This window comes from Pongo abelii, chromosome 13 (assembly GCF_028885655.2).
Source record: "Pongo abelii isolate AG06213 chromosome 13, NHGRI_mPonAbe1-v2.0_pri, whole genome shotgun sequence".
NCBI classification, from domain to species: Eukaryota; Metazoa; Chordata; class Mammalia; order Primates; family Hominidae; genus Pongo; species Pongo abelii.
The window spans coordinates 63,170,960-63,198,432 of record NC_071998.2 but is presented as its reverse complement, the minus strand read 5'-3'; the positions used below and the strand labels follow the sequence as shown (position 1 = coordinate 63,198,432).

Sequence of the window (27,473 nt, the reverse complement as noted above, 5' to 3'; positions counted from 1 at the left end):
TTAGGTAACTCTGGTGGCTATCTCCTTTCCCAAATACCCGGCTCAAACTGTCACCACTAAACATTTCCTATTTTCTCCTGTGGACTTCGTGGTGTGAATAATTATAATAACTACCAGACTATATTTAGAAAACAATTGATATTAGATTTTTGTCATTTTTATTAAAACATTATATAAGTATGACCAACAGGACCCAAATCTCAGCATGACATAATACAAAATCAGCATGCTATAATTGTAGACTAATGTAAAGAAAATTTGGCTTATCCTGTGCAATCTCATGCAAGGCAAATTTAAATTTGGTTTCATCAAATTTGTAAAGTTACTCATGAATCTCCATTATTACCTTCATTGGCCCCTAGGACTCAGAGGGTCCCTAAAATAGATGTTAAAGAGGTTCTTACAAAGAATAGTTATTATATTGATAATCAACTACCCATTCTTTAATATGGTTTATTTATACAAAAACATAACCAATATAAACAACGGACCAAAGTTGCATGATAATGTTACCTCCATGTACTGTTACAATTATGAGACAATTTTGAAAGCAAACTTAGTAAATGCTTTGTGTTCCTCCATTTTTCATTTTAAATAAATAAAAGCCCTCTGCTAAATTACTTATATTTTACAAGTTTTTATGACATTACTGTATATTAAAGTCTTTAAAATATCTAGTCCCATCTCTATTGGTACCACTTCTGAAATACTCAGAATGTTATTTGGAACCTTTTTCTGTAAGTAGATTATATCATTTGCTGTCCAAGATTTTTTAGAAAATTCTATGCTTATGAAGACATATTTTAATTCTTTTGATCTATACTGTTCTGCAAAAGTTTCAGTGTGGGAAGCCTACACTTCCCACAGCCTAAATCTGCACATACTTTGAAAATGCCCAAGCTCAAAATGACGTCACATCATACACACAAGCATTTTATGAACGGGAACAGACTCTAGCAACAACTCATGACCAATGATTTTCTGATTCTAAATGATCTATGTCTAACCTCCTTTCTCTGATTCACTAAATGGGCAGATACTCTAAAGGCAAATTACGGTCATAATGTTTAATTCCTGGAAAAGAGCTGGCCTTCTTCATTTGAATAGCATTTAGAGGGAGAAAAAGTAAGGTACAGGGCAGGAGGAAATGGAGATGGAGATGTTGCAGTTAGGCTTCTAATGAAAACAGAGGGAAGCCGAGACATGCCCAAAGGTGGAGAAGCAATCTGAGTGTTTCCAGTGAGATCAACATAGGAATCAGTGGCTTTATCATGGCTGCTTCAAAAAGTTCAGGCAACAATTTGATCTTTTAATGACAGATGAAGGATTTGCAGAGAAAGCAGCAAGAGCCTTGGACTCGAAGTCAAGATTCCTAGGTTCTCACCCTGACTCTTCTCCTAACTCTGTGACCATAAACATATAATGCAATCTCTTGAGATTTATCATTCCCATCTGTAAAACATAATGATTAGACTACGTGTTTTTTAATATCTTTTCTGACTCTAACTTTCCATCATGTCACAAAATGAAAAACAAACAGTCCAGACTTAGAAATAAGACTAGAATAGAATGGAAAATGAGCAACAGGGTTGGTTAACTGTAAGGGCAGGATAGGGGATAGGTAAAGCGTGGCCTTTTTAAATGTTCCATCAAAGAAACATAACCCACAAAAGAAACAAATGTCAGGTTCTAAGCACATAAAAAGCATGCAGAGACGAACTTCATTTTTTTCCCACCACCCAAGGGTGTCAGGATCTTGCTGTGCAAATTCCTGGGATCGCTTCACAGCCCAAAAGATGAGGTATCCACTCCCTCCAAGTGTTAGAAACACGAAGAAGTTAGCCAGAAACCTCAGGAATCTGATCAAGTGGACGTTTTCTTCTACTTGGGCTGCTTTTTCTTCTGTGATAGCTTCCTGTATCCATGCAAACAAACAAACAAACAAAAACCCAAAATAGAATATCTTAGCTACACTTTAAAAGTATCAAAACCTCAAAAGTGATTTTTACAATCATCAGAATGTGAGGAATGGCAATGTAAACTAAATCTGAGATTCCACAAACCAGGTGAATATTTCCAACAAATGATGGCAAGTAAGAGACAGAAGGAAGAATTCTTGCAAACAAACTGTGATTGCTCTGATATTAGGATAGTCTTCACTCTAAAAATCTTCATTCCAGTGAATTAAAAAAAAACACTACAAAATAATGTTTTAGGGTCACTTCAATATTATGCTTATTCCTGTAAATAATTAGTGAACATTGTTCTAGTTTTTAAAATATCTTATTCTGATTACTCCTGGTCCTATTTCAATCCAGTAACATTATTTTATTACCAGATTTAGAGAAGAGAAGTCTTTAAGGAATAATAGTGCTGTTGTGGGTCATGGAAGATTTTCCAGTTATAATCAGAACCATGGCAAGATCTTGGTAGGCAGAAATCATGAGTTAATCTTTCATGTAAATTGTCAAGATACTGCACTAGCTGGACCAGATGGAATGCCTCCAGTTTTACTCTTAGAAATACAAATAGCAGGCTTTTGAAGTTGGTGCCTCTACCTTAAAGTTCATTGTGATAGAATTAAATTTGTTGTCTGCTGTCTCAGGATTGCCGATCAGGTAGTCCCAGCTGGTAAAGACCTTCCAGCTGAAATTGAAAGTGTTGTCATCTCCACCTCCATCATCACCAATGTTTTTGGTCATTCTGCAAAAACAGGAAGTTTAACCCAGCAGCCAGAAAAAGTGAGATAGGGGAAATAGCAACAAAACATGATCATGAGTGTTGAAGTGGAGAAGCAACAGTGAAAAGACATATATTTTATAACAAGTTTGTTCTAATGACCAGAAAATAGTTTCTTTTTAAATTTTATTTTTGTTCAATTGTTGAAATTATTCACTTTCTAGGCCTTCAAGATTAATAAAGTACTAAGCACTGAAGATTTGAATAATTCAACATGTATATAAAAACATATTTTTATGTGTTTTGTGAAACTGAGATAATTAGTTCTTAACCTTTGGTAGGACAAGAATTTCTTTAAGAATATGATTAAATCTATTGAATCCCTCCCCAGGGGAAAAGAAACATATCTACTGACTTTTACAATGCTCCACACAACTTTAGTTGGTTCCCAGACCATCTGAAGCCTCTGGATGGACTAAACCAGGCAAAGAAACTCCTATGTAAATTTTAATTCCCCCTAGAATCTCATCCCAAATAGAGATTACATTGAGTACATTAAATTTCCATCTACTCTACAATTCTTGAATAAAAATCAACATTTTTATACAACCTTAATGCAAAGTGGTTTTATATGTGTATATATGTGATTTTGTATATATTTTTAATCAGTAATTTTATGTGTGTGTGTATATATATATGTGTGTGTGTGTGTGTATATATATGTATTTGCATGAAGAGCTTAAAATGCATTTACTCACAGGTTTATTTTAGTGGTTAGAGATCTATATCCTATATACTCCACTTCCTTTTTTCCCTTTCACTATAAATAGCAAAATTAAAATTTCATATGACACAAATTATAAAATGGTCCCATAAGGTTTTGGTTTTTAAAATATTATAGTCATATAAACCCCAAAGAAGAAAGGGGCATAATGACATAAAGCTGACATTGTAGGTTGACAGGTATCTCTAGATCATCTACATTCCCCCACTATTAGCCACACTTATCTTGGAGGCTCATACATTTTAAATAGGCTAGCATGTAAGGAAAAATTACAGATCATTATTCCTTTCATCCATCTACCACTTTACCCTTTGCAAATGGTGATTGTGTGTGCTTTCACATTTGTTCTCTTTAAAATCTCAGCAAGAAGTCAAGGTAGTTACTCTCCTTTTTACAGATAAGGAAGCTGAAGCTCAAAGGCATGAAATAATTTTCTGGACATTATCCAGCAGTGAACCACAGAGATAAGTCAAGGGCTCAGATTTTCTGACTTTGCTCCAGTGCTCAAGCTAGGACACCATGAGGTATGAAAAGCCACACAAAATGCTTTTTTTTTTTTTTTTAAGGTCAAAAAGGGTTGAAAGCAGATATTCTCTATAGTTTAACCTAGGGAGAAAATGACTTATTTGATTAATATGCCACTATCCAGTTTTTGCACTGTCATTGACCAAGGGCGGGGCTTCAAGTAAAAATGGCCACTTGGCAGATAAGTTTTGAATGGAGTTTTATCACTGGCAAAATTTTGAGCTGAAGACAGCCTCCCAGGGAAGGGAGCCCGAAATGAGTGAGCAGACTGGGAATATCTAACATGTGGGAAAGGTGTGAAAAGAAGTGGAATACTGAAAGGAATAAGGAAAGATGCCCAAGGCAAACCTGCTTGCAACACATATTTATTGAGATATGGCCATGATAGCTATAAGCTCTACTCTTTGTCTATAGAGCAAAATATATACAAATTTATGAAAACTGCTCATTTTTTAAGACTGCTATCATTTTCAACCACCTTATCTGAGAAGCAATCTCAATACATCATTTGCTTTGCCAGGGGAGTTAGCAAAGGCAATTCTAGCATATATGTTGTTGCCTAAGATGTTTTTTTTGTTTTGTTTTGTTTTTTTGAGAAGGGTTCCTGCTCTGTCGTCCAGGCTAGAGTGTAGTGGCGCGATCTCGGCTCAATGCAAGCTCCGCCTCCCGGGTTCACGCCATTCTCCTGCCTCAGCCTCCGGAGTAGCTGGGACTACAGGCGCCCGCCACCATGCCCGGCTAATTTTTTGTAGTTTTAGTAGAGACGAGGTTTCACCATGTTAGCCAGGATTGTCTCGATATTCCGCCTTGTGATCCACCCACCTCGGCCTTCCAAAGTGCTAGGATTACAGGCGTGAGCCACCGCGCCTGGCCTGCCTAAGGTTTTTATACTGAATTTCTTGACTTGGACCACAAGTTTGCAACTCCATTTATACCCTGAGGTCATTTGGTTATTTCATGGGTGCATGTGGAGGTTTTTAACAAATCAAATAAATGCCTTTTTAAATCCTAAACCAACAGGGTCACTATAATGTAGCCTCTGCTAAAATGAAGGTTGAGAAGAGGAAGGGGATTGAGAGGCAGGTAGGAAACAATTTTCTAGAAGCCCACAGGATAAGACCACACAAGAAAAAGAAAATTACTGTAAAAGCGATACTAAACAACATGTGGACTAGTTCTCTCTTTTCCATGGTTTTAGTTACTTGTGATAAATTCATGGTTCCAAAAATATTAAATGGAAAACTCCAGAAATAAACAATTCATGTTTTAAGTTTTATGATGTTTCGAGTATTGTGATGAAATTCCTCACCTTTCCACTTCACCCTGCCCAGGATGTGAATTCTCCCTTTGTTTAGTGTGGATGCATCCTGTGGATACAATAGTATACCCATGTTGTTAGTAGTCCTCTCAGTTATCAGACTCACTATTACAGTAAGGCAATGCTTGGGTTCAAGTAACCCTTATTTCATGTAATACTCTCAAAGTGCAAGAGCAGTGATGCTGGCAATTCAGATATGCCACAGATAAGGCTTAAAGTGCTTCCTTTAAGTGAAAAGGCAAAAGTTTTTGACCTAATAAGGAAGGAAAAGAAAATCATACACTGAGGTTGCTAAGATCTACAGTAAGAACAAATCTTCTATCCATGAAATTGTGAAGAAGGAAAAAGAAATTAAAGATAGTTTTGCTGTTGTACCTCGAACTGTAAAAGTGATGGTCACAGTGTGTGATTAAAATTTAGTTAAAGTGGAAAAGTCATTAAATATGTGGACAGAAGACATGAAAAGAAACACGTTCCAACTGACAGCAATAGAATTTGCTATCCTTAGTTTTAGGCATCCACTGGGGGTCTTAGAACATATCCCCTGAAGACAAGAGGATGCTACTAATTTAAATTATTTTTCCCCCAGATAATTTTTTTAATTATCATTTTTTTCTTTCCAATTTTTATTTTAGGTTCAGGGAATGCATGTGCAGGTTGCTTACATGGGTAAATTGCATGTTGTGGGGGTTTGGTGTACCAATTATTTCATTACTCAGATGATGAGCGTAGTACCCAATAGGCAGTTTTTCAATCCTCACCTTGCTTCCACCCTCCACCCTCACATAGGCCCTGGTGTCTATTGTTCCCTTCTTTGTGTCCATGTGTACTCAATGTTTAGTTCCCATTTACAAGTGAGAATATGACGTTATTTGGTTTTCTGTTCCTGCATTAATTCACTTAGGATAATGGCCTCCATCTTCATCAATGTTGCTACAAAGACATAATTTAATTCTTTTTTATGACTGCATATCATTGCATGGTGTTTATGTACTACATTTTCTTCATCCAGTACACTGTTGACGGACATCTAGGTTGATGCCATGTTTTTGTTGTTTTGAGTAGTGCTGTGGTGAACATATGAGTACACGTGTCTTTATAGTACAATATTTCTACTCCTTTGGTATTTACCCAGTAATTGGATTGCTTGGCTAAATGGTAGTTCTGTTTTGAGTTCTTTGAGAAATTTTCAAACTGCTTGCCACAGTGGCTGAACTAATTTACATTCCCACCAACAGCACCTAAGTGTTCCCTTTTCTCCACAGTCTTGCCAGCATCAGTTTTTTGTTTGTTTGTTTTTAACAATAGTCATTTTGACTGGTGTGAGATAGTATCTCATTGTGGCTTTACTTTGCATTTCTCTAATGATTAGTAATGTTGAGTAATTCTTTATATGCTTAATGGCCGTATGTGTCTTCTTTTGAGAAGTGTCTGTTCATGTCTTTTGCCCATTTTAATCGTTTTTTAGGGTTTTGTTTTGTTTTGTTTTTGCTGGTTAGTTTAAGTTCCTTATAGATTCTGGATATTAGACTTTTCTTGGATGCATAGTTTGCAAATGTTTTTCTCATTCTGTTGGTTGTCTGTTTAGTCTGTTGATAAATTCTTTTGCTGTGCAGAAGTTCTTTAGTTTAATTAGGTCCCACCTATCAATTTTGGTTTTTGTTGCAATTGCTTTTGGAGTCTTCTTAATGAAGGATTTGCCAGGGCCGATCTCCAGAATAGTATTTCCTAGGTTTTCTTCAAGAGTTTTTATAGATTAGTTTTAAAAACTAAAAATTTATAGTTTTAGATTTTACATTTAAGTCTTTAACCCACCTTGAGTTGATTTTTGTATATGGTGAAAGGAAAGAGTCCAGCTTTGATCTTCTGGATAGGGCTATCCAGTTATTCCAATGCTGTTTATTACCCAGGGATTCTTTTCCCCATTGCTTGTTTTTGTTAACTGTCAAAAATCAGGTTCTTGTATGTGCACAGCTTTATTTCTAGATTCTCTAACCTATTCCATTTGTCTATGTGGTGGTTAATATTAGGTGTCAACTTGATTGGATTGAAGGATGCCTAGATAGCTGGTAAAGTATTGTTTCTGGGTGTGTCTGTGAAGGTGTTGCCAGAGGAGACTGACGGTTGAGTCAGTGGACTGGGAGGGGAAGACCCACCCTCAATGTGGGTGAGCACCATCTAATCAGCTGCCACAGTGGCTAAAACAAAGGAGGTGGAAGAAAGTAGGGTAAGCTGGCTTGCTGAGTCTTCTGGCTTTCATCTTTTTGCTGTACTAGATGCTTCTTTCCTTCCTCCTGCCCTTGGATATCAGACTCCAGGTTCTTCAGCATTTGGACTCTGGGACTTACACCAGTGGTTTGCCAGGGGCTCTCAGGCCTTCAGCGACAGACTAAAGCCTACACTGTCGGTTTCCCTGTTTTAGAGGCTTTTGGACTCAGACTGAGCCACTCTTGGCTTCTTCCTTCCTCAGCTTGCAGACGGCCTAACACGAAACTTCACCTTGTGATCGTGTGAGCCTTTCTCCCTAATAAGCTCCCTTTCATATATATATATATATATATCTCCTATTAGTTCTGTCCCTCTAGAGAGCCCTGACTAATACAGTCTATGTGCCTGTTTTTCTATCAGTATCATGAGGTTTTAGTTACTGTAGCCTTGTAGTATAGTCTGAAGTCAGGTAATGTGATTCTGATGCCTCCAGCTTTTTAAATATTTTTTACTTTTTAGCTTGTGATAGCTTTGGATATTCAGGGTGTTTGGGTTCCATATGAATGTTAAATAGTTTCTTCTAACTCTAAAAACTGTTATTTGTATTTTGATAGGAATAGCATTGAATCTGTAAAGTGTTTTGGGCAGTATGGCCATTTTAACAATATTAATTCTTCCCATCTATGAGCATGGAATTTTTCCATTTGTTTGTATCATTTCTGATTTCTTTAAGCTATGTTCTGTAATTCTCATTGTAGAGATCTTTCACCTCTCTTGTTAGCTATATTCCTAGATATTATATTCTTTTTGTGGCTATTGTGAATGAAATTGCATTCCTGGTTTGGCTTGGACAATATTGCTGTATAGAAATGTACATTGGTTTTTTATTCTGAAACATTGCAGAAGTTGTTTATCAGATCTAGGAGCCTTTGGGCAGAGACTATGTGGTTTTCTAGGTTTAGAATTATATTGTCCACAAAGAGAGATAGTTTGACTTCCTCTCTTCCTATTTGCATGCCTTTTATTTCTTTCTCTTGCCTAATTGCTCTGGCTAGGACTTCCTGTACTATGTTGAATAAGAATAGTGAGGGTGGGTATCCCTGTCTTGTTCCAGTTCTCAAGGGTAATGCTTCCAGCTTTTGCCTGTTCAGTATGATGTTGGCTGTGAGTTTGACATAGATGGCTCATTATTTTGAGGTATGTTCCTTCAATGCCTAGTTTGTTCAGAGTTTTTAACATGAAAGGATGTTGAATTTTATCCAAAGCCTTTTCTGCGTCTATTGAGATGATCACGTAGTTTCTGTTTTTCATTCTGTTTATGTGATAAATCACATTTATTTATTTGTGTATGTTGAACCAACCTTGCATCCCAGAAATAAAGCCTACTTGATCATGGTAAATTACTTTTGGGAGTGCTGGTGGATTTGGTTTGTTAATATTTCGTTGAGGATTTTTGCATCTATGTTTATCAAGGATATTGGCCTGAAGTTTTATTTTCTCACTGTGTTTCTGCCAGGATTTGGTATCAGAATGATGCTGGTCTCATGGAATGAGTTAAAGAGGCATCCCTCCTCCTCAAGTTTTTGAAATAGTTTCAGAAGGATTGGCACCAACTCTTCCTTATACATCTGGTAGAATTTGGCTGTGAATTTGTCTGGTCCAGGACTTTTTCTGGTTGATAGGCTTTTTATTACTGATTCAATTCTAGAATTTGTTATTGGTCTGTTCAGGGTTTCAATTTCTTCCTGGTTCCGTCTTGGGAGGTTATATGTTTTCAGGAATTTATCCATTTCTTCTAAGTGTTCTAGTTTGTGTGCATAGAGGTGTTTGTAATAATCTCTGAGGGTTTTTTGTGTTTCTTTTGAGTTGTTGGTAATGTCCCTTTTGTCATTTCTGATTGTGTTTATTTGAATCTTCTTTTTTCTTTATTAATCTAGCTAGTGGTCTATCAGTCTTATTTATACTTTCAAATAGACAACTCTTGGGTTTATGTATCTTTTGTATGGCTTTTTGTGTCTCAATTTCATTCAGTTCAGGTCTGATTTTGGTTATTTCTTATCTTCTGCTAGCTTTGGGGTTGGTGTGCTCTTGTTTTTCTAGTTTCTCTACATGTAATGTTAAGTTGTTAATTTGAGATCTTTCTAACTTTTTGATGTGGGTGTTTAGTGCTATAACTTCCCTTTTAAACTGCTTTAACTGGGTCCCAAAGATTCTGGTATGTCATGTCTTTGTTCTCACTAGTTTCAAATAATTTCTTAATTTTTGCCTTAATTTCATTGTTTACCCAAAAGTCTTTCAGGAGCAGGCTATTTAATTTCCATGTAATCATGTGATTTTTAGAGATCCTCTTGGTGTCGATTTCTGTTTTTATTGCACTGTGATCCAAGAATGTTGTTGGTGTGATTTTAGTTTTTCTTAGTTTGTTGAGAATTGCTTTATGAGTGAGCATGTGGTTGATTTTATAGTTTGTGTCATTTGCAGATGAGAAGAATGTATATTCTGTTGTTATTGGGTGGAGTGTTCTGTAGATGTCTGTTAGGTCATGTGTCTGTTAGGAGTGTTCTGTAGATGTCATTTGGTCATGTGTTGAGTTCAGGTCCCAAATACCTTTGTTAGTTTTCTGCCTCGATAATCTGTCTAATACTGTCAGTAAGGTGCAGAAGTCTCTCGCTATTATTGTGTAGTTATCTAAGTCTTTTTGTGGGTCAAGAACTTATTTTATGAACCTGGGTGTTCCAGTGTTGGGTACATATACATTTAGGACAGTTAAGTCTTCTTGCTGAATTGAATTTTTTATCGTTATGTAATCCTCTTCTTTGTCCTTTTTGATTATTGTTAGGCTAAAATCTGTTTGGTTTGAAATAAAAATAACAAGCTCTTCTCTTTTTGTTTTCTGTTTGCTTGATAGATTTTTATCAATTTCTTTATGGCTTGATAGATTTTTATCAATCTCTTTATGACTTGATAGATTTTTATCAATCTCTTTATTTAGAGCCTGTGGGTGTCACTGCATGTGAGATGGGTCCCTTGAAGACAACATACAGTTGGTTCTTGCTTCTTGATCCAACTTGCCATTCTGTGTCTTTTGAATGTGGCATTTAGCTCATTTACATTTAAGGTTAATATTCATATGTGAAGATTTGATTCTGTCATGGTGTTGTTAGTTGGTTGTTAGGTGGACTTGATTGTGTAGTTGCTTTATAGTGTCAATGGTTTATGTACTTATGTGTGTTTTTGTGGTAGTTGGTAACAGTTTTTTATTTCCATGTTAGCACTTCCTTAAGGACCTCTTGTAAGGCAAGTGTGATAGTAATGAATTCCTTGAATTCCTTTAGCATTTGCTTGTCTGAAAAGGACTTTATTTCTCCTTTGCTTATGAAGCTTACTTAGGCTCGATATGAAATTCTTAGTTGAAATTTCTTTTCTTTTAGGATGGTGAATATAGGCCCCAATCTCTTCTTGCTTGTACTGCTTCTGCTGAAAGGTCTGCCGTTAGTGTGATGGGTTCTTTTTGTAGATGCCTTTCCCCTCTCTCCAGCTGCCTTTAATAATTTTTCTTTTGCATTGACCTTAAAGAATCTGAGGGCTATGTGTCATGGGGATGGTCATCTTTTACAGGATCTTGCAGGGGTTCTCTGAATTTTCTGAATTTGAATGTTGACCTCTCTAGTGAGGATGGGGAAATTTTCATAGGCAGTACGCTCAAATATGTTGTCTAACTTGCTTTCTCTCTCCCCCTCTCTTTCAGGGATATCAGTGAGTCATAGTTGGTCTTTTTACATAATTCTATATTTCTTGGAGGCTTTGTTCATTCTTTTTTATTCTTTCTTTTTTATTTTTGTCTGACTGAGTCAATTTGAAGAACCACTTTTGAGGTCTGAGACTCTTTCCTCAGCTTAGGCTGTTCTGCTCCTGATACTTCCAATTGTATTATGAAATTATTGTAATGGGGTTTTCAGCTCTATCAGATCAGCTTGGTTCTTAAAATGACTATTTTGTCTTTCAGCTCTTGTATTGTTTTACTGGATTCTTAGGTTCATTGTATTGGGTTTTAACTTCCTACTACATCTCAACAATCTTCATTGCCATCCAGACTCTGAATTCTACGTCTGTAATTTCAGCCATCTCAGTCTGATTAAGAACCATTGCTGGGGAGCTAGCATGGTCATTTGGAAGTGAGAACACACTCTGGCTTTTTGAGTTGCCCCAGTTCTTTTGCTGGTTCTTTCTCATCCGTGTGAGCTGATGTTTCTTTAATCTTTGAAGTTGCAATTCTTTGGATGGGGCTTTTTGCTTTTATATTCTTTGATGCCTTTGAGGGTTTGACTGTGATATAAGTTGGGTCTAGTCAACTGGCTTCATTTCTGGCTGATTTCAGGGGACCTGGGCTCAGCTCAGCACTCCTGGACTGTGTGCTGTAACCCGATGGTATAGGACCAGGCACACAGCTTTGCTCTCTGGCTTCTCAAGTTTAAACACCTGCTGTGCTGAAGGAACTGAGGTGTTTCCAGTCTGTCAACAACAATGCTCCATGAGGGTTGCCGGCAAAAGTGCTTTGTCGGGGCAGTGGCAGTGGGGTCTGTGCTCATGTGTCAGTGGCAGCAGAGCAGCAAGGTCCATGTATATCTGCGTGTTGGCAAAGCAGAGGGGGGAGGCTGCAGGTGGTTGTGTGTGGGTGGAGGCTTGTCTTCAGAAGCTCTCCAACAGTTGGGTGGGGTCTGCCAACAAAGAAGCTACGGTGATGGCCTTTAGGAAGTGCCCCAGTTGGACATCCAAGCCTGTGTTGCAAGTGGGCACAGCCAGGCATGAACCTCAGGAAAGGCTGGCAGACAAGGGAGGCACTCAGACCAGAATGGCCTCATTCCATGGGCAAGACAGCCCTGCTCTGTATTGGTATGACAGTCAACAAGGGTCAAAACCTACAGGGGCATGGTGAGTCTTCAGGGATGGGTGTCCTTGGCTGTGCTCTACTGCAGTCCTTCCTTTGCCACATCCTCTGAACTCCACACAGTCTGGAGTCCTGTCCCTGCCAACTCTTCAAGCAGCTCTCCCTATCAGTTCAAATATCCATGGGGGTCATGGAGTCTCCTGCAGCTAGAATTATGGAGATCCATGGTGAGAGTGGGCTACTCCATACCTATTTAACTCTCTCTTCCTCAGGAGACACTCAGAGCTGAGACTGAGTCCTAGAACTCATTCCTGAGCATAGCATTCCAAGCTTCCTCCAACTCCAGCACAGAGTCTACATCCTGCCTCCATCCACTCTCAGTGCCTCCCTTCTGAAGATCTACTTGGAGTGTGCCAATCTTCTTAATACCCTGGTTTCTCACTGGGAGAAGCTCTTCCTGGCTATATCTTGTTAGCCATCTTGGCTCTTCTCAGCTATTTAAAATTCTTGAGGATGAAGAAGCTGTACCAAATATTTGACTGCAGAGGATAACAACAACACAAAATTATACTACGTTGGCCAAAACCACTGGTCATTTCTTTGTTTACAGTATTTCCCCAACTGAGCACCACAGGGGCAAGGACTTTATTTTGCTCACCATGAAATACCCAGGTACTAGATAGTTCTCTTAGATTACTCATTCTAGGTGTTCCACAAATAGTAATTAAATGAATGAATACATGAATTGTCATTCTAGAAGTAAACTTAGCTCTGGAAAGAGCCTCACCAAGTAAATACATACAGCATAAATTGCTTTTTTGCATGGCACAATACATATAACAAATGCGTATCACATATGCTTGTTATGCTATCACTGTTTAGTTCTGTCTTTGCCATTATGATAAGTTTTGACAATATCACCTCACTTTGTAAACAGCTGCCATTCATTGTGAACTACTACTATCCTTATTAGTCCATGCTTGCAAGAAGACAGTTGCTTATGTTAAGTTTTATAATCTAGATGCAGTTCATAGAGCAGTAATATAAAATGGAAGGTGGTGACTTTATGTATTGCTTTTCTGCTCCAAGCATTTTTGAAACAAGGTCAACTATAGTTTGAGGAAGATGAGATAATCTTATGTTTTGTGGGATTTGCCAGAATATCATAATAGGCCAGGTCCACTTACCCTTCCATAACCTTCTCTAGGGTCTGAAATTCATCATTACATACATCAAACATTATGATCTCCAGTGAAAATACCTCTGAGAAGTAAAATATTAGACTGGGGTCTATGAGGCACTCTGACTTCTTTCTACTAAATAGATAAGGAGAAATTCCTTCGACAAAGAATAAAATTAGTTGGGGGTGGGAATGTAGGGAGGAAAAAGAAACAATTTCAATGTTAAGAAATTAAGGATGTCAAGAGACATGGAAGATATTTAGGCAGAGTATCAGGTAGGTCATAACTGTCTGGGTAAACATGTACCAAAGAAGTGAAAAGAAAATGGACAAAGGCACCGACATCTAAGTAGAAGGAAGAAAATAAAGTCTCATTGATTTAGAAATGGTGTGTGTGAAGCTGGCAGATTTATCTTGGAATATGCAAGAGTCTTGTAGAACAAGGACTTGGTTTTGATAGGTTTAATTTTTTTTAACAAAACGTTTGGTCACACGAGTCATATCAAGGCCATAAAACTCTAAGGGAATTTAACAACAAACAAGAAGCTATTTTAATATAGAATTTTTAAAAATAAAAAGACTACCCAGGATGAGACAGAGACATCAATCTATATTGATTATTGTTATCATCAGTATAGATGAATCCACATCAGAAATTAGAAAAGCTAAGTGCTGAAATTAAAGCAAGGTGTTCAAAGTTCAGTTCTGCAAATTACTGGGCATTTGAACTTAGTCAAATCCTCAAACCCTGCTGAGCCTTAATTTCTCCACCCATCCAATAGGAATAACTAATGGGTACTCAACACAGTATATAAGATTGGTGGGAGGAACACCTTGGCCTATGTAAGGAGAAGCACAGTACAGAGAGGTGGCAAGGTGTAAGGGGTAGAAGATATCTTTTGAACTAGAAAAATCTAAATTCAAAGCAGTCTTATAGTCAAATGACCTTGTGCAGTTCATTTAGGATCTCCGAGTTTTATTTCATTATCTGTAAAATTATAAAACTAGTAGCTACTTTGCAACGTTTAGGGATTAGAAGTAATGTAATTTAAACTGCTTCATGAGAGATGCTCAACAGATATTAATTATTATTATTTCAAGTATAAATTATAATTATTGTTGCAGCTCCAGAAATATGGATGAATATACTGTCATTTTGCCAAATTTAAAAATATTTATCTGCATGTGTTGAGGCTGGTTTGTGATATATGTAGTTTATAATATATATCTCATATATATAATATATATTATAGTCTATGTAGACAAAAATGTTGACACCATTTAAGGGTTATGTATATCACATGATTTAAGTATCCAAGAATATTTGTTAGTCCATTCTATGAGTATTATTATAGCCAGGATCATAAACAGAAAAATTATATCTAATCCCAGGGAGCCCTGTGCTAAGTTTTCACTGTTTGTCTCCCCAAATGTCATGTAGAGATTTGATCTCAATGTTGGAGGTAGAGCCTAATGAAAGGTGTTTGGGTCATAGGGGAAGATTCTTTATGAACAGATTAATGCCTTCCTTTGCAGGGGATAGTAAGTGAGTTCTTATTCTACTAGTTCCCATGAGAGCTGGCTGTTTAAAAGAGCCCAGCACCTCCCCATCTCTCTCTTGCTTCCTATCTCACCATCGTGATCTCTGCACATGCTGGTTCCCCTTTGCCTTCCACCAGGAGTGGAAACAGCCTGAATCACTCACTTGATGCAGAAGCTGACTCCATGCTTCTTGTACAGTCTGTAGACTGTAAGCCAAATAAACCTCTTTTCTTTATAAATTACCAAGCCTCAGGTATTCCTTTATAGCAACACAAAATGGACTAAAACATCCTACAAACAGGAAAAAGTCTTGAAAAAGCCTATAAGGATAAAATAGCTATGAGTTTCTTATTAAGACATGCATTCTCAAAATGATTCAACTGTTTCCAGTAGTTTAGCTGCTGCAAAATAGACCAGTAAAACCCCAGATTTTTGGCTTAGAGAATTGTTTTTGATGGGAAGAGTTGGGTTCTGATGTCAAGCCACCTTTACTTTGTGATATAAAACTTCAAACTAATGAGGACAATATTTAAATGAGCTGATGGTTTCCATGTTGTGTAACTTTACGTTATACTGTTTTAATTTGCTTTTAATACTTATGTAACTATATTTATCATGAAGATTTCTAAGCATATGATGTGGTTGAAAATGTACACTGACCTGGAAAGAAAAGGAAAAAAAGAAGGATAAAAGAAATGAATGAAGGGAGGAAGAAGAAAAGGGAAGGACTTAAAACTAAGGTGACCATCCTTGTTTATTGGGGACTGAAAGGTTCACAAATGCAAGACTTTCAGTTCTAAAACCAGGAGAGTCCTGGGCCAACAAAGTTAGTCATCTCATCTTAAAACTTCAAACTATTTTCTTGGATTTCTATCTTTTTATTTTCCGATTTTGCTATTAAGTAACTAAAAATAGATATTTGCTCCCATTTTGTGGATGAGTATGCAGAAGCTAACAGAATGAGTACAGTGAAAAAATCTTGATGTAGCCTAGTCGATTTTAGAACTTAGGTCCCCTTCTATTCCATTTGAGTGATGTATGTCATAAATCCAATCAAACTTATTCCAAAAGAATATTTGACTGGGATAGGAGTAGGAAAAGATGATTAATAATTCTGTACAAAGATTTATATTTCATCAATTCTTTTCCTACTGAGTATTGTCCCATGGGCTGGTGGTGGGGTGAGAGTGGTGTATTGTTTTTGAGTTGTCTTGCTGTTTGGGCAATGAGTTTGAACTACTTGTTAACCAGGTAAGGAACAGCCAAAGGTCCATGCCAGAGGGAAGGTTCAAGGCCACATTGGTTTGGATGGCATAACATGAATGACTTTGAGGGGGAAAATGTGGATTTCATGCCCTGCAGCTATCCCAAATGGCATCTTCGAGCAACTTTGAAAAAGCCACTACTTCCTCTAGAGCCACTCTACCCAACAAAGTGTTCCACCAGCAACATCCGGCTACTGAACGTTTGAAATGTGACTGGTGTAAAATACACACCAGATTTCAAAGACATGATACCTTCCGAAAGGCAGAGAATATCTCAATAATAATTTTATATTGATTGTTCATTAAAATGATAACACTTTTGATATATTGAGCTAAAGCAAATATATTTATTATTAAAATTAAATGTACCTGTCTATTTATTTAATGACTACTAGAAGTTTTAAACTTATATATGTGGCTTGCCTGGCACAATGCTGCTCTAGATACTTTCAATTCATCTGCCAGAAAATCATTTATTAAATATACAAATCTACTGATGTACAACTGCAAAACCACACATGACTGCCCTGTTTTGGGGATCTATAATATGGTCTCAACTCCTACTGTGCTAGCTTTTTTTCTTAAATAAGCCTATGAATTATAATCCTAATAAAATCGTTAACATTTGTTGAATAATTTTCTCATCCAGGCATATTCTAAGTGCTTTGTTTGTATTAATTCATTTAGTCCTCACATCCATTACACCTCTATTACCAAGGGGAAACAGGAGAACAGAGCAGTTGAGCCATCTGTTAATGATTGTATAAATACATACATGGTAGAGCTGGGATTTGAACCTAGGCAGAATGGCTGTGGGGTACACAGCCTGCACAGTTACCGGAAAAAAAGCTGAGTCACTGGACATGAGAAAATATTCTTCTCCACTGACCATAGAAACTAAAGGAGCAACGCAGAAATGATACTCATGAGGCCTCTGACTTCAGCTCAACCAGAGCAATATAGTTAAAAGACTAGAAAATATCTTTGATTTTTGGAATGTGATAGTAGTTTATCTGATGGACAGTCTCTTATATTTGAGGTCTCTGATTACACTTTAGCAGGTTGATAAATATCTTAGATATAGAATTTCCTATCAGGTTTTAAGTCCTAAAAGAGCTTAAAAACGAAATATGGCAGTTTTCTCTGGAGGAACCAGTAAGTGAGGCAGGTTTAGGACACAAAGTGTGTTCACAGACTGCTTCAGAGAGCTCCTGCTTAGGATGACTCTGCACTTTTTCACTCTTAGACCCTCAGGAGGAGGGGCCTCCTACAATGAGGGGAAAAGCGCATTCATCTTGCACATAGTCAAATAAAAGAATGGCGACCTTACTTGAGATGTTTTCTCAACTTTTCTCGTAAACTAGTTCAAAAAAAAATTGGCTAAAGGGTCATTTTTTTAATATATAAACCCAAATAACTCTGCTAGGCTTCTGCAGTCTTTAAGTGGAGTATTATAAATATATTTTAGGCAGGGAGAAAAATGAACTGCAGTAATATCAGTTCTCCAGTGAAATTCTTCCCCATACTCCAATAACTCTTTTCCCAAGACAAACCATGATTATACAGTTGATTGTGACGGTTTCATTGGGGACCATTCATTTTTGCTGTCTTACACAGCTAAAATTTTTTGGATGAGTGATTATTCTGGTTTTTTTAAAAAATGAGCAGAGAACAATAGATTCTGCCTATTGAGCTGATTCTGCAAGTTACAAACCTCTCTGCACGCAAAAGAGGGACCAGCAGCTGTTTCCCTGTCTTGCTGGCAACATTAATTCACACCTTCAAGTACAAAAATACACATTTAAAAAATATGTTTAAACACAAGATAGGCATGCAAGCATTGGTCTGACCCCATGAGATGACTCAAAGGCCTGTGTTTATGTTCAGTTCTTTTGAAGATGTAGTAGTCTAACATTAGTATTGGTATTAAAACTACATTTAATCTCTTATAGACTCTGTTTCCTTCAGACATAAAATAGCAACAAAATTATATCCAATCCCCAAATTAATCCCTCCATTTGATTCCAGAAATCATTATTTGCTTCCCAAAAGACAAATGAAACTTACGCTTTGAGGACAACCAGAAAGCTGTATCCAATGCACATAATCCCCACTAGAAAATAGGAGAGCGGCAACCTGAAATTCATCCATCCAATTGTTCGTTTATTGTCATAATAGCCATAAAAGAGAACGGAATATTGTGCCAAACCCTGAAATCCAACAACAAAGCCACTTAGCAGTTGTCGTGAAGAGCAACTCACAGGAAAACATCAACTCTTAAGAGAAATAACAAAATGACATTAATTTTCAAACTTGGGTCACAGCTCTGACATGAGCCCTATTGTTTTGCTCCATAAAGTGAACGTTTCAGCTGCCATGTTGATTGGCAGCTTTTCGGTTTATTTGAAAGCCAGTGACTTCTAAATAGATAAAATTTTTAAGCAAATACAGGCTTGCTCAGCTGTGGAACCATTGCCGTGAAATGCCCTTTGATTTAAACATCAAAACACATTTCGTGGTATCATTAGATTTACGATTTTAAGAGTTTGCTTAATACGGGGGAATGGGGATCTGAAAAATGCTTCCTCAAAGTGCTGTGGCAGATTTCCATTTGCAATCACCTGGCCATAATTAGATCAGTTCTTCTTAAACCACAGAGGTTGTGTCTCAGCTCTCACTTCACAAAAATCAAAGAGCAGGTGAGATGACATTGGAACTCATCTGCACACTTCCCATTCATCAAGACTATCACAGCATTCCTATATAACAAGCATGTTTACTTGTGCATTAGATTCTCATTCCTAAAAATTATCTGCCAGGGTTGAAATCACCCTCTCCCAAAGCCACCTGAATAACTCCCTCTTTATTCTCAGACCATTGGCATATTCTGATGCTGCTTCATTTATAATATGCACCTTTTCTCTTCCTCACATTCACTGTGTTTTTCACTCTCAGCATTGAAGCATTGTTACTGTATCACTACAGCTATCCACTCCCCAGCTCCCCTCTTACTTCTCTCTGACAATAACTATGTTTTGTGAAATGAGAAGATAATCACTTGTCAATATGGGGCTTCCTCTTGAGATCAGGTGAGTCAACCCTGAATCGTAGAAAACCCAATTGGTTGCCTTTTACATCATTTATACCAACCCAGGGATTTGACACTCACAGCTGAAGAAGGGAAGCAAAGTGGGGGAGAGTGGAGGTGTGGAAAAGAAAGTAGAAATGTCATAGATGCTTATTCCTAGAGGAAGAATTAAGAGAATTTAGAAAATTGCCTTAAACAAAGATCATGCCTAACTCAAATCGGAGGCCAACAGAGATCTGAAAAAACTATTGCTTTCAAAATATGGGGAAAATTTTCTTAAATACTGTACTCTTTAAGAACTAGAACAAAATAAAATCTCCAAATAATCTCAGAGGAACTTGTATGCTTAACTCGGGACTGCATGGAATGAATCATAGGTAAATACCAAAGGTCTGGGTTTCCCTGGGCCACACAGGCCTGTATCTGCATTTTTCAGTTTAAGAAAAAATAAAGCCAACTTGTGATGTTTAATTGTACGTGCCAGCTTGAGTGGGCCGTGGGGTGTCCATATTAAACACTGTTTCTGGGTGTGCCTGGGAGGGTGTCCCTGGATAAGATGAGCAGTTAAATAGGTGGACTCAGTAAAGTAGATTGCCCTCCCCAGCATGGCTGGACATCATTTAATCCACTGAGGACAAAAAGAGGAAGAACAAAAGGAAGAAGGAGGGATTTGCTCCTTTTTCTCCTGCCTCACTCACTGCTTGAGCTGGGACATCTCATCTCCTCCTGCCCTCAGAGTGGGATTCACACCATTGGCTCCCCTGGTTCTCAGGCCTTCGGATTCAGATTGAATTACAGCACTGGTTTCTCTGGATCTCCAGCTTACAGATGTCAGGTTAGAAGATTTCTCAGCCTCCATGATTGTGTGAGCCTATTCCTCAAAATGAATCTCCTTTTATATCTGTAGTAAATCTATTATTTATATTAACTTATAAATTATATATATCAGCCAGACAGTGACTCACACCTGTAATTCCAGCACTTTGGGAGGCTGAGGCAGGAGAATTGCTAGAACCCAGGAGTTGGAGGTTGCAGTGACCCGAGATCACACCACTGCACTGCAGCCTAAGTGACAAAGTGAGACCCTGTCTCAAAAAAAAAAAAAAAAAACAAATTTTATATGCATATATATAAAGATTTATATAATAAATTTAAGTAATAATAATGATAGATCTAAATAAATTTATTATATAAATGCTAGATTTATATAATTATATATATATGTATATATGTGTGTGTGTGTGTATACATATCTTCTACTGGTTATATTTCTCTGGAGAACCCTGACTAGGATGCCATCCAAAAGAACATTTGGGGATAAACAACTAGTAGAAACCTCAAGCAAAGGGAGTGGGTGAGCTAATCTCATGTCTAAGGTAAGACATGGATTGACCAACTTCCCAAGACCCAGAAATCTTCATCCCGGGAGAATATGCTTGGGAGGATTTCCCAGCTCCCAGGTGCATGACATCTTCTTGTTTCACATTTATCTAGTTAAGATCTCTGCTTCTTCCCACTTGTGTTAAATCCAATCTCCTTCCATCGTGTCTTAAACCTTCATGCTTGTTCCTCTGTCCCAGGGTGACAATAATAGAATGTGCTAAGTATAGACACTTAATCTCTTGTTTGGTTTAAAGTTTATATCCTGAACTGTTTATTTAACCCTCATAGGACAACACAACAACTTCCAAATATCTCTGTTTTTCATTGCCCTATTTCCTTGCCACAGATGTGACACTCAGTGATAATGGTTGCTGTGATAAGTAACATCACTGTACACATTTCGTGAACATTTAGCACTTGCCAAACACCTTGTTTTATCTCACAGAATCCTCAGAAGAACACTATGAAGTTGCTGCTACTAGGGTAATCGTATCTCCGACTCTGGACGTTTCCTTCCAAGTGAAGACCCGTTAATATAACACTCCCAGCCACCCTCCACTGCCTCACTCTAGCCTCAGGGAAAAGCGACTGATTTGACAGTAGAGCACGGATGGAGACATGAGGACATCTCTTCCTTCTCTTGAGAGGACACATGCTGTGCTCTGCTCCTGCAAGGAGAGGCCTATCCTGGCAGAGAGGTCTGGCTGTGAAGTTCACTTGTCCATAAAGACACTACATTCCTTTATGTCAGCTTTAACAATAATAAAGGCGGCATGTTGACCTCCACTGGTCTTACCCTTTGTTATATTTCTGGTTAGCTCACAATCTTGTTGGACAAGGGAGGAATTATTATTTACCATAATTTTCCCCTTTCCTGCACACACAAAAATTCAGTAGCTGCTATCACTATACCTATTTTACAGATGAAGAAACTGAGCCTTAGAGAGGTTAAGTAATTTGTCCAAGTTCACATGACTAATGAGTGACAGTGTCTGAACTTGAACTGAGTCTAATCCAAATCCTATATGCTTAACCACTGCGCTATACTGCTTCTCCTGTGCTTTCTTTATCCAGCAAGAGTTGTATCATGCTAGTGCCATACCTTCTCAGTGAAAGAAAGGAAAGAAACAAGAAACTCTATGAACCCATCACGGACTTTGATCTATACCCCTAGACTGGTCCCTGGTGGTGCCAGGGCCTCTTGGAAAGAACCCCAGGCATCCCTTTTGAGAATATTTCAGAGGGGGTCACCCTCACCTGATATCTTTTATCTAATTCATAATGACAATATTGGGATTAAAAGACGCACCAAAAATATCATAAAAGGAAAAAGCAGATATAGAACAAGCATCTGGTGAGCTTGTTAGGTTAGCACAATAGCTACTGGGGGCAGCCAGCTCATCTGGCATAGGTACCATTCAACATATGTTTAATGGCTTGCACTTCATAAATATTAGATCATAACCAAAGCCCAAGAATGGTTCTGGTTTTGTTTTGTTTTGTTTTTCTAATTGGGGAAGGCAGAGTCATGATTAGTTCACAAAGGTTTCTGCAGTTTGCCTATTTGATATATATGAAGTCAAATCTATAAATGAATATTAAAAAGCACAGTTTTTGTTTATTTATTTATTTTTAATTAATTAATTAATTTTTTATTATACTTTAAGTTTTGGGGTACATGTGCATAACGTGCAGGTTTGTTACATAGGTATACATATGCCATGGTGGTTTGCTGCACCCATCAACCTGTCACCTACATTAGGTATTTCTTCTAATGCTATCCCTCCCCTAGCCCCCAACCCCCAGACAGGCCCCAGTGTGTGATGTTCCCCTCCTTGTGTCCATGTGTTCTCATTGTTCAGCTCCCACTTATGAGTGAGAACATGTGGTGTTTGGTTTTCTGTTCCTGTGTTAATTTGCTGAGAATGATGGTTTCCAGCTTCATCCATGTCCGTGCAAAGGACATGAACCCATCCTTTTTTATGGCTACATAGTATGCCATGGTGTATATGTGCCACATTTTCTTTATCCAGTCTATCATTGATGGGCATTTGGGTTGGTTCCAAGTCTTTGTTATTGTGAATAGAAGAACACAGTTTTTAAAGGCTTTATCCAGTCCATCTTTGTAGCATATTGAGGGATGGCTTTAAACACAACTTGAAAGGCTTAGAAGGAGAACGCTCCTCATCTTTTACCCAGTGGCATGCCACACTCCACTCATCTTTCCCTGTCCCTTAAATCTACAGCAGCAGACATCTGGAAGTGACTAAAATAGCAATGACTCCTAGCCCAGCCAAGGTTCTATTCAATTTCGTATCAGCACGTGCTGCTTTCCCTATGGGAGCACTCTCCCACCCCAAAATCTGTGACGGAGAAACCAGAGTCAAAGCCAAGTTCCCAGTGAGCACAGAAAATTTCTGTCAAACTCTGGCATGCCATGCTCATGTGTTGTCTATTAAGACTCTAATTTCTGTCTGAATGCTGCAGCTGGTCCAGTCCATAATCACTGACACATTTCCACAAGAAAGACTGTTTTTATTATGGTTACCAGGACTCAATTCATGCATTCACTTTTCTAACTAACACTTATTGAGAACTTACTATTTGCCCAATATACATAGATGGATTAGGAGACAGGATTACAGAGGTCCCCAAAAGGCTCTGCATGCAAAACATCTCCTTCATAATTATTTGTTGCCTGAAATTATATTAGAACTGCATCCCTTTGGTGTTTCTCATGATTACAAAGAAATGTTCACCATGAAAGATAACACTCTATCCCCAGGATGATCAATGAATTTCTTCATTCTTTTTTTTTTAATTAATTAATTTATTATTATTATACTTTAGGTTTTAGGGTGCATGTGCACAACATGCAGGTTAGTTACATATGTATACATGTGCCATGCTGGTGCGCTGCACCCAATAACTCATCATCTAGCATTAGGTATATCTCCCAATGCTATCCCTCCCCCCTCCCCCCACCCCACAACCGTCCCCAGAGTGTGATGATCCCCTTCCTGTGTCCATGTGTTCTCATTGTTCAATTCCCACCTATGAGTGAGAATACGCGGTGTTTGGTTTTTTGTTCCTGCGATAGTTTACTGAGAATGATGATTTCCAATTTCATCCATGTCCCTACAAAGGACATGAACTCATCATTTTTTATGGCTGCATAGTATTCCACGGTGTATATGTGCCACATTTTCTTAATCCAGTCTATCATTGTTGGACATTTGGGTTGGTTCCAAGTCTTTGCTATTGCGAATAGTGCCGCAATAAACATACGTGTGCATGTGTCTTTATAGCAGCATGATTTATATTCCTTTGGGTATATACCCAGTAATGGGATGGCTGGGTCAAATGGCATTTCTAGTTCTAGATCCCTGAGAAATTGCCACACTGACTTCTACAAGGGTTGAAATAGTTTACAGTCCCACCAACAGTGTAAAAGTGTTCCTATTTCTCCACATCCTCTCCAGCACCTGTTGTTTCCTGACTTTTTAATGATTGCCATTCTAACTGGTGTGAGATGGTATCTCATTGTGGTTTTGATTTGCATTTCTCTGATGGCCAGTGATGGTGAGCATTTTTTCATGTGTTTTTTGGCTGCATAAATATCTTCTTTTGAGAAGTGTCTGTTCATGTCCTTCGCCCACTTTTTGATGGGGTTGTTTGTTTTTTCTTGTAAATTTGTTTGAGTTCATTGTAGATCCTGGATATTAGCCCTTTATCAGATGAGTAGGTTGCGAAAATTTTCTCCCATTTTGTAAGTTGCCTGTTCACTCTGATGGTAGTTTCTTTTGCTGTGCAGAAGTTCTTGAGTTTAATTAGATCCCATTTGTCAATTTTGGCTTTTGTTGCCATTACTTTTGGTGTTTTAGACATGAAGTCCTTGCCCATGCCTATGTCCTGAATGGTAATGCCTAGGTTTTCCTCTAGGGTTTTTATGGTTTTAGGTCTAACTTTTAAGTCTTTAATCCATCTTGAATTGATTTTTGTATAAGGTGTAAGGAAGGGATCCAGTTTCAGCTTTCTACATATGGCTAGCCAGTTTTCCCAGCACCATTTATTAAATAGGGAATCCTTTCCCCATTGCTTGTTTTTCTCAGGTTTGTCAAAGATCAGATAGTTGTAGATATGCAGTGTTATTTCTGAGGGCTCTGTTCTGTTCCATTGATCTATATCTCTGTTTTGGTACCAGTACCATGCTGTTTTGGTTACTGTACCCTTGTAGTATAGTTTGAAGTCAGGTAGTGTGATGCCTCCAGCTTTGTTCTTTTGGCTTAGGATTGACTTGGCGATGCGGGCTCTTTTTTGGTTCCATATGAACTTTGAAGTAGTTTTTTCCAATTCTGTGAAGAAAGTCATTGGTAGCTTGATGGGGATGGCATTGAATCTGTAAATTACCTTGGGCAGTATGGCCATTTTCACGATATTGATTCTTCCTACCCGTGAGCATGGAATGTTCTTCCATTTGTTTGTATCCTCTTTTATTTCCTTGAGAAGTGGTTTGTAGTTCTCCTTGAAGAGGTCCTTTACGTCCCTTGTAAGTTGGATTCCTAGGTATTTTATTCTCTTTGAAGCAATTGTGAATGGGAGTTCACTCATGATTTGGCTCTGTTTGTCTGTTGTTGGTGTATAAGAATGCTTGTGATTTTTGTACATTGATTTTGTATCCTGAGACTTTGCTGAAGTTGCTTATCAGCTTAAGGAGATTTTGGGCTGAGACGATGGGGTTTTCTAGATATACAATCATGTCGTCTGCAAACAGGGACAATTTGACTTCCTCTTTTCCTAATTGAATACCCTTTATTTCCTTCTCCTGCCTAATTGCCCTGGCCAGAACTTCCAACACTATGTTGAATAGGAGTGGTGAGAGAGGGCATCCCTGTCTTGTGCCAGTTTTCAAAGGGAATGCTTCCAGTTTTTGCCCATTCAGTATGATATTGGCTGTGGGTTTGTCATAGATAGCTCTGATTATTTTGCGATACATCCCATCAATACCTAATTTATTGAGAGTTTTTAGCATGAATGGTTGTTGAATTTTGTCAAAGGCCTTTTCTGCATCTATTGAGATAATCATGTGGTTTTTGTCTTTGGTTCTGTTTATATGCTGGATTCCATGTATTGATTTGCATATATTGAACCAGCCTTGCATCCCAGGGATGAAGCCCACTTGATCATGGTGGATAAGCTTTTTGATGTGCTGCTGGATTCGGTTTGCCAGTATTTTCTTGAGGATTTTTGCATCAATGTTCATCAAGGATACTGGTCTAAAATTCTCTTTTTTGGTTGTGTCTCTGCCCGGCTTTGGTATCAGGATGATGCTGGCCTCATGAAATGAGTTAGGGAGGATTCCCTCTTTTTCTATTGATTGGAATAGTTTCAGAAGGAATGGTACCAGTTCCTCCTTGTACCTCTGGTAGAATTCGGCTGTGAATCCATCTGGTCCTGGACTTTTTTTGGTTGGTAAGCTATTGATTATTGCCACAATTTCAGCTTCTGTTATTGGTCTATTCAGAGATTCAACTTCTTCCTGGTTTAGCCTTGGGAGAGTGTATGTGTCAAGGACTTTATCCATTTCTTCTAGATTTTCTAGTTTATTTGCGTAGAGGTGTTTGTAGTATTCTCTGATGGTAGTTTGTATTTCTGTGGGATTGGTGGTGATATCCCCTTTATCATTTTTTATTGCATCTATTTGATTCTTCTCTCTTTTTTTCTTTATTAATCTTGCTAGTGGTCTATCAATTTTGTTGATCCTTTCAAAAAACCAGCTCCTGGATTCATTAATTTTTTGAAGGGTTTTTTGTGTCTCTATTTCCTTCAGTTCTGCTCGGATTTTAGTTATTTCTTGCCTTCTGCTAGCTTTTGAATGTGTTTGCTCTTGCTTTTCTAGTTCTTTTAATTGTGATGTTAGAGTGTCAATTTTGGATCTTTCCTGCTTTCTCTTGTGGGCATTTAGTGCTATGAATTTCCCTCTACACACTGCTTTGAATGCATCCCAGAGATTCTGGTATGTTGTGTCTTGGTTCTCGTTGGTTTCAAAGAACATCTTTATTTCTGCCTTCATTTCGTTATGTACCCAGTAGTCATTCAGAAGCAGGTTGTTCAGTTTCCATGTAGTTGAGCGGTTTCAAGTGAGATTCTTAATCCTGAGTTCTAGCTTGATTGCACTGTGATCTGAGAGATAGTTTGTTATAATTTCTGTTCTTTTACATTTACTGAGGAGAGCTTTACTTCCAAGTATGTGGTCAATTTTGGAATAGGTGTGGTGTGGTGCTGAAAAAAATGTATATTCTGTTGATTTGGGGTGGAGAGTTCTGTAGATGTCTATTAGGTCCGCTTGGTGCAGAGCTGAGTTCAATTCCTGGGTATCCTTGTTGACTTTCTGTGTCGTTGATCTGTCTAATGTTGACAGTGGGGTGTTAAAGTCTCCCATTATTATTGTGTGGGAGTCTAAGTCTCTTTGTAGGTCACTCAGGAATTGCTTTATGAATCTGGGTGCTCCTGTATTGGGTGCATATATATTTAGGATAGTTAGCTCTTCTTGTTGAATTGATCCCTTTACCATTATGTAATGGCCTTCTTTGTCTCTTTTGATCTTTGTTGG

At 37.9% G+C, this 27,473-nt stretch overlaps 1 protein-coding gene across 2 annotated transcripts in view; it reads right to left on the bottom strand.

Moving 5' to 3' along the window:
- TMC1 (transmembrane channel like 1) overlaps positions 1–27,473 on the bottom strand; it is a 261,833-nt gene that overhangs the window by 42,241 nt on the left and 192,119 nt on the right. For both annotated transcript variants that reach the window (XM_024252337.3, XM_063714120.1), the window contains 3 exons: positions 18,457–18,599; positions 2,559–2,703; positions 1,721–1,915 (listed from right to left, as the gene is read on the bottom strand). In XM_024252337.3, the coding sequence (XP_024108105.3) occupies positions 1,721–1,915; positions 2,559–2,703; positions 18,457–18,599 (483 nt within the window). The remainder of the gene's footprint in view (positions 1–1,720; positions 1,916–2,558; positions 2,704–18,456; positions 18,600–27,473) is intronic.